General features: G+C 34.0%; 1 protein-coding gene across 1 annotated transcript in view; it reads left to right on the top strand.

Moving 5' to 3' along the window:
• The window catches only part of LOC111087006 (type-1B angiotensin II receptor-like), a 38,767-nt gene extending 30,076 nt beyond the window's left edge, over positions 1 to 8,691 (top strand). Inside the window, exon 5 of the mRNA XM_022392057.1 lies at positions 4,361 to 8,691. Within this exon, the coding sequence (XP_022247765.1) occupies positions 4,361 to 4,376 (16 nt within the window). The 3' untranslated portion in view covers positions 4,377 to 8,691. The remainder of the gene's footprint in view (positions 1 to 4,360) is intronic.
• Positions 8,692 to 8,705: the final 14 nt, after the last annotated feature.

Genomic DNA, 8,705 nt, shown 5'->3' with positions numbered 1-8,705 from the left:
CTGATCAGATTAGGTGTAAACTTTCTTACTTACAAAACATCTTACACTCTGATCAGATGAGGTGTAAACTTTCTTATTTAACAAACATCTTACATTCTGATCAGATTAGGTGTAAACTTTCTTACTTACAAAACATCTTACACTCTGATCAGATGAGGTGTAAGCTTTCTTATTTAACAAACATCTTACATTCTGATCAGATTAGGTGTAAACTTTCTTACTTACAAAACATCTTACACTCTGATCAGATGAGGTGTAAACTTTCTTATTTAACAAACATCTTACATTCTGATCAGATTAGGTGTAAACTTTCTTACTTACAAAACATCTTACACTCTGATCAGATTAGATGTGAACTTTCTTACTTACAAAACATAATACATTCTGATCAGATTAGGTGTAAACTTTCTTACTTACAAAACATCTTACATTCTGATCAGATTAGATGTGAACTTTCTTACTTACAAAACATTATACATTCTGATCAGATTAGGTGTAAGCTTTGTTACTTAACTAACATCTTACACTCTGATCAGATTAGGTTTAAACTTTCAGATGTTTGTTAAGTAATTACACCTAATCTGATCAGAATGTAAACTTTCTTACTTACAAAACATCTTACATTTTGATCAGATTAGGTGTAAACTTTCTTACTTAACAAACATCTTACATTCTGATCAGCTTAGGTGTAAGCTTTCTTACTTACAAAACATCTTACACTCTGATCAGCTTAAATGTAAGCTTTCTTACTTAACAAACATCTTACATTCTGATCAGCTTAGGTGTAAGCTTTCATACTTACAAAACATCCTACACTCTCGTCGGCTTAGCTGTCTATTTTCTTACTTACCTAATAATATATGCTATAACACGCTAATTACTGTAAAAACATAATTCTAAACACAGATATTGTCTACTTTTCTCAGCACATTTACAATCTACATAAGTCTTATTCTTAAACATGTTTAACATTTAAACACTTTGAATATCTAAATGTGTTTAAAATTTAAATACGTTGGATTATAAACATGTTTAAAATATACCAATGTTAAATATCTAAGCATCTTTCAAATCTAAACAGTTTGAATATCTAACGTGTTTAGATTTAAAATAGAATTGAACTTCTAAACCTGTTTACACTCTAAACACATTGAATATCTGAAAATCCTTAGATTCTAAATATCTTGGGTATATAAACAGGTCTAGAAGTTTAAGGTTTAAGCCTATGTGATCAATTATAGTAAATGATTCTAAAGTTTTGTAGCCAGGAAGGAAGTGATCATGTGTTGTGCTTACATATGCTATCTGAAGAGAAAAGATAAAAAAGACTTGAAACCTTTCCTTATGAATGCTTGTAAAACATTTTTCAAAAGATCAATCCAGAAACTAAACTATAGTACTTCACATACTAATTATAATACGAATATTTATAGCTAATTTTTCGTACAGATTTTACTGTTTTAAGAGAAACAACATTAAAACTTTGGTTAGTTATTTTTTATTTCATTAACACGACTGCCAACTAACTGATCTACATACTAAGTTGTTGTAATTGATAGTAAGTAACCTGTGCAATAATCTAAGTCTAACTATTAATAAGTAACTTTTTAAAATACTTATATATTAACCAATAATAAATTATTATCCTCCTTATCAACTGCTAATCTGCTGTAACCTTTTGGGAAGTCCTGAGTTGGTAATTCGTGGGATTCGATCCTGGGTCTTCATGATGCTAATCGATGCGACTTGGGTTTCTTTCGTCAGATATTGAATCAATTATTTTAATGTTTTCAAGAGGGGTGTCCAGGTTTTGCTGACCCCTATGCTAAGTTGACTGAACGAATTATTATTTGGGAGGATGTAGAAGGCTTCTTTTTCTTTATTTTTCATGTGTGACTTATATTACTTCAGCAGTATTCCAATGTATTTTACTCTATTCTTCTCTGATATGATGAGATAATCCAGATAAGTCAGTATTACAGTCTTATGTGTCTATCATATTCTGGAATCCTAGCTTCTGTTGGCCCTTTTTGTTTATCTAGTGTATTGGTATCTTCATTCTGAGGCGGTGCTGTAAAAGAATGGTTTTTCTCTCCATTCGGTCTTCAGATGGTTGTTGTGTACTAACTGCTATCATACCGTATCGTACTGAATACTGTTATGACGTTATACTATTTACATATTCTCTATATTTTGAAAGAGACCACTGCCTGTAATTTTCTTCCTGTTTATTATTGGTGTTTATCTTCTTTACCAAGAGTTCCGAGTATCCATTGTTAAGGAGCTTCTTTGGTACTACAAATCTTTTTCGTTTTTGAAACTGGACAGTTTTTTGAAGCATGTTTTAATACTACTTGGGTGGTTTTCACATATAGTCAAGGTATTTACCCGTGTACATGGGCTTCCTGCAAACACCTGTCGTATATGATTCACGAGTCTTGGTGACTATCACGTCAAGGAATGGGAGCTTGTTATATATTTTTTTGATTATATTGTGAACTAAGGTTTCTTCATTTCGCCACTTGTGCTTGTTTAATTTGAACTCTAGCACATGTAGATAATGCGTATCACCGAAACTACACTTTATGAAGTAAGGTACAACAAGGACCATTTCCTGGAAGAAGAATGTCACATTAAGTGGAAATTGTAAGGCACAACAAGGACCATTTCCTGGAAGAAGAATTTCACATTAAGTGGAAATTGAATAAATAGTTTATTCTTCAAATAATACTACGTTGTACGTTAAGAAGAGTTGTGAGTAACATTCTTGCCATAAATCCTTTCATGTTTTGTAGTAGAAAATAGTCTGCCAGTACGATAAAAATAAAATAATAATAATAAAACATAAATCATGAACAACCATTGTACAAGTCATATAACTCAACAAAAAGGGTTGTGCAACAAACCTATGGCTACAGCACAAATAGCCCATTGTGTAGTTTGTGCTTTACAACAAACAAACGCAATAAGTTTCGAGGAGAGATACAATGCAAGACCATCTTACAAAAATTGTTGGTTTGCTGTCCTCCGACTGACCCAGCAAGCTTGTGGCAACTCTTTTAATGGTGATTGTAATTTTATTTACTTTTATCTATTTTATTAACGCCTTTCTTACAGCCTCATACCACTATACAAAATTCACAATTACATGTTAAAGATTCTGTAAATTCAAGAATCATGTATACATGTGAAAAATTTAGACTATATAATTCGATTGCTTCGAATAAAATTCTTGTCAAATATATATATCATGTAAAATTGGACACCAGTTTTAAATGATGCCCTGTTAATAGACAATTATTTGCATACATTCAAAATGGTATCAGTTAACAATAAAATTAAATAAAATCACTTAATACTGGCCCATTGCTGAAGTTTCAAACAAAGGACAAATAACCAGCATTGTTATGGAATATTTTTAAACTTCACTGATTTAATCTGGAGATATTACTACTTAATAACTGTCCTTTTGATTGTTTAAGTTTTGTATGATCGTCCCACGCTTTCATCAGCTTAAAGGTCAACCTTTCAACTTACCAAACGTCCCACGTTTTTATCAGCTTAAAGGTCAACCTTCTAACTTACCAACGTCCCACACTTTTATCAGCGTAAAGGTTAACCTTCTAACTTACCAAACGTCCCACACTTTTATTAGCTTAAAGGTCAAACTTCTAACTTACCAACGTCTCACATTTTTATTAGCTTAAAGGTCAACCTTCTAACTTACCAACGTCCCACACTTTTATCAGCGTAAAGGTCAACCTTCTAACTTACCAAACGTCCTAGAGTTTAATAAGATTAACAGTGAACATTTTTACTTAAAAATCTTTATCTATCATATTACCCACTAAACCTACTCCCTACCCACCAGCTCACCACTATAATTTCTTATGTGTCGTTTTTCCCTCGTATCGATTAACCTGAATTTTGATCTTCTTTAGTAAGTAAACATCGCTGTCCATAAAGTTATCCATCAACTTTCTTCCTTATGATATTTCATTCGCTCTCTCAGTGAACCTATCCAATTTTAACTTACAAATTTTCTTCTTTACCAGGCAGTTTCCTGTCAGTTTACTAAGTTTCCAACATACCCGTACTCACTCATGTCTGCTTAGCAAACTTCTTTTTAACTAATCTATATATTGTCCCCAAAGGCTCAGTGGTAAGTCTGAAGGCTTCTAACGCTAAAAACCGAGCTTCGATATCTGTGGTGGGCACAATACAGATAGCCCATTTTGTAGCTTTGTGCTTAACAATAAAGAAACAAACAAAAATTATATTTATCAATTTACGTATTATATCTTATTTTTATCGTTCAGTGATTTATTAACTTCTGATTTTTCTATTATCTTACAACTAGGTTATCAAGATGCTGATTCTCGTGGTATTTCTGTTCTTGGTTTGTTGGGGCCCACGTTTAGCCCTAGAGATCTGCATTACTTACGGCGTGGAAAACTTCAACCACTGGATTTATACAGCTCGTGTTGTTTTCTTTCTGCTACCTGTTGTTCACAGCTGTCTGAACCCTATTGTTTATTGCTTCATGTCCACCAAATTCCGTCGCCGAATGATCAGATCGTTGGAGCGCTCCTGCAGAGGGCGCTGTCTTTGCTTACTAAGAAAACGCAGTCAACGCCTCAAGATGACGATGAAGAGCTCTGTTTCAAGAAATGGGACCATTCGCACCGGATCTACTTATACCTTTACATCATTTACTACTTCAGCAGCCTGCAGTCCATCTGGAGAGATAGTCCAGCCGAGAGCCATGAATATTAGGTCCATAACCTAGTGAAGTACTAAGGTATCCTCGAGATGCGATTTTCAGACTAGTAGTTTATCAGAAAACTACAACCCATAGGTAATACGATACATCAGTGTTCCATTTTACACATTGTGACGTATATGTTTTCCATCCAGTGTTATTATTATTGTTGTTTCACGTTGTTGTAAGTCGCCTTCTAGTAAATTTAGTGATTCGCGACTGGCACTTGAAATATGAGATCGTCTGATTCATTATGTTATCAAGCTACGCCGCATGTCGTATGTCAGAGTTTGATTCTGATCCAACCAGGAAAGATAACAGCATCGTAGACCATCTAAGCTTTGTCGATAGGAGGTATCGATTCATTTTTCATTAAGTGACAACGGCTCATGAAAACTGATAAAGCGCTGTTTCAATTGCTTTAATGTCATCTTTAGAACATCTCCAGCTAAGGGTTACAAACAGTGTGTTCATATCATTCTGTAGGAATTGATGAAGAGATGATAAACTCATCCATGAATGAACAACATGATAATCTAATGATTGAAGTATAAAAGGTTTCTCATTATAACATCTGGTTTCATCACATTCTGTTTCCTACATTCATTTCATTACGACATGTCAGGATATCCTTGAGTATTCCTGTTGTCTTAAATGTATAGTCTGTTATTGATTTCAGATCAATAAATAAATATATTTATTCGTTTTCCGCGTGAAAAAACTACGTGAAGATGAATGTTTTTCGTACTTTAGATTGACTAAAAGTGTTATATTTGGTCGGATTACTCAAAATCATGTAGAAGTAGAGTATAAAAACACGACAAATCAAAGACTTCATTACCCGGGTAAGGAAAGGCTGTGGATTGGTTTCATATAGGTATGAAGGACCTTACTGAGTAAAGTTGGAAAATCAGTGTTCATGACATCCCAGTAATTATTTATTATTACTACAGTGTGTTGTTTAATGTCAGAGTAACGACTTCAAGGCATTATGTATTTGCTTATCCAATTGCAAAATATTTATGGGAAAAAATCACCCTTGTCCTGTTCTTTAATAAACACAGAGCGAAATAATGTTATATTGATCTGTGATCTTTATTTTTCTAACGTTTTAATCTTTTGGTTGGACGATGTCTTCACAAACATTTTTAAACTGTACTATAACATACACGTAAGATCTACACGTGTGTTGAGAACTCTAATAAACTCTAAATGTTGCATATTTTTGGAACTATAAAAGGATCAATCCGTGGTTGCTCATAGCAACAGTGTTTGTTCGGACTTTTTGCTAAGTACTCTGAAAATGTTATGATCTTCTTGAGAAGTAACTTCCATTAACCTAAGTTAACAATATCACCATACAGGAAATTATACGCTTCCTTTGGATAAATGTACAGGCTCTGTTTAACCATGAGTCAAGAAGTACAGAGCTTTTAAGATGTGACAAAAGAGTTATAATGTTACCCTGAGTATTTTACGTGTATTTTTTAACGTTACCAAAACATTTGGGAGTTATCAACACTACCATTAAAGGAACACTGATAATATCGTATTTTCACAGATAGGTGACGCTTTTATAGTGCATAGACTAAAGAGTTGAACAATATCAGTAACAGTTAGTCCATCAGCTCTTGTTACGAAATACACCAAAGCTTAATGCTGCACTATTCACCGGCTTCCATTGCGAAAACAAACTGGTGAAACAAACGCAAGGAAGACTTAGAATTGTGTATTTTATACGGATTTTCTCCCAGGAGTTGAGCTGTAAGGTAAGGTTACGGACTTACAACACTAAATACCGAAAATATATAGCCTATTGCATAACAAAGACGTCAGATTTTTCAATAAAAGATCGTGAAATGAGGAACATAACTGTGTAAGTGTTATTTCGGAATGATTGCAGTTTTGTTTTATATCGTTTGGTAGCACCAAAAATACGATTGTGACGAATAGAAAATTCAGGTTATGGCACATGTAGATATAAAACAACACTTCAGGGCCTTAAGCCTGGTGGTAGCCGTTGAAATTCCTGTCAGTAAAAAAAAAAAAGCACGAAAACTGGAAGTTCGCTTCTATACTAAACAATGCCATTGAGTTCAAAAATACTTAATCATCAAACTAGTCTGGAAAATTAACAGTATTTGATTGTTTCAACTTCCTGCTGTATTTCGAGGTCGAGAACTATACTCTACTATAACAACACAATGCTAGGAGTACAACAATAGCTCTGTGTTGTAACAATGAAGAAGGGGCTTCAAGACTTTAAGTTTTCTTTGTGACAACTTCACAATTCTAGGAGTACAACAGTACTTCTGTATTGTAAGTCACTTCTAATCAAACAAACACGATGAAGACGATACTTCAAGATTGAGAACTCTACTCAGGAACAAGATCCCATGTCTAGGAGTACGACTCAGTTTTAACTCATTCCCAGTTAAAAACGACAACAACAGCAAAAATACAAGATGTTTTCTTCAACTTAACAATATCTCTGAGTCTGATATAAATATCGTAATATCAAACTACGACCTAAAACAATACGTCACTTCTGAGTCTTAACACTATAGTAAAAAATGCTCTGAATTCAGTTGAGCAACAATATCTGGAAAAAATTGAAGCTTCCTTGTTGCATTTGTTTTTCTGGAGGAATTTTTACATTTCGACAATGTGAATGCTAAAGAATATCTTATGAAGGTTTTAATGACCTTATTCTGTGTTTAAAGCCATATCGTAGAAAACGAAATACTTCTAAAATAAATTGTGTTATGTGTTTGTGGGCTATTACTGTTTTATATTCTCCTCAAGACTTTATGTTATTCATCTATTTATTTATTTTAAATAATGTTTATTATGTATAAATGTCTGTAACAAATGGTAAAGAAAATGGCCACGTACAGTGGCTTGAAGAAATGCCTGTAAGACCCAGATTTTGGCACTATTGTTGTTAAAGCTGGGTTGTTGTTGTTGTTTTTTCAGCTAGGCTTACGTGTATCTTTTTGCCTGGCTTCTTACAGTAGAATTTGTTAAATTTGCAAGTGTCTCAATTTCTTGAAAAGTATTATCAAAATGATATAAATATTTGTGTAAATATGAAAGTAACTATGCTAGTTTAATATCTAGTTGGTTTTATTATTTGATTTGGAGCTAAATAAGCATGTGCCGGTTGGGGTATTAATGAGAATGTGGCCGTGTTGTGTAGCTACTAGGATATTCAAACTAAATATGTGCTGGTTAAGTTATTAGTGAGAATGTGGCCGTGTTGTGTAGCTACTCGGATATTCAAACTAAACATGTGCCGGTTGAGTTATTAGTGAGAATGTGGCCGTGTTGTGTAGCTACTAGGATATTCAAACTAAACATGTGCCGGTTGAGTTATTAGTGAGAATGTGGCCGTGTTGTGTAGCTACTCGAATATTCAAACTAAACATGTACCGGTTGAGTTATTAGTGAGAATGTGGCCGTGTTGTGTAGCTACTCGAATATTCAAACTAAACATGTGCCGGTTAAGTTATTAGCGAGAATTTGGCCGTGTTGTGTAGCTACTCGGATATTCAAACTAAACATGTGCCGGTTGAGTTATTAGTGAGAATGTGGCCGTGTTGTGTAGCTACTCGAATATTCAAACTAAACATGTGCCGGTTAAGTTATTAGCGAGAATTTGGCCGTGTTGTGTAGCTACTCGGATATTCAAACTAAACATGTGCTGGTTAAGTTATTAGCGAGAATGTGGTTGTGTCGTGTAGCTACTCGGATATTCAAACTAAACATGTGCCGATTGAGTTATTAGTGAGAATGTGGCCGTGCTGTGTAGCTACTCGAATATTCAAACTAAACATGTACCGGTTGAGTTACTAGGGAGAATGTGGCCGTGCTGTGTAGCTACTCGAATATTCAAACTAAACATGTACCGGTTGAGTTACTAGGGAGAATGTGGCCGTGTTGT

This window comes from Limulus polyphemus, unplaced genomic scaffold (genome assembly GCF_000517525.1).
Source record: "Limulus polyphemus unplaced genomic scaffold, Limulus_polyphemus-2.1.2 Scaffold1630, whole genome shotgun sequence".
Classification (NCBI taxonomy): domain Eukaryota; kingdom Metazoa; phylum Arthropoda; class Merostomata; order Xiphosura; family Limulidae; genus Limulus; species Limulus polyphemus.
The sequence above is the reverse complement of the archived record's forward strand: the minus strand, read 5'-3'. Positions and strand labels throughout refer to the sequence as shown.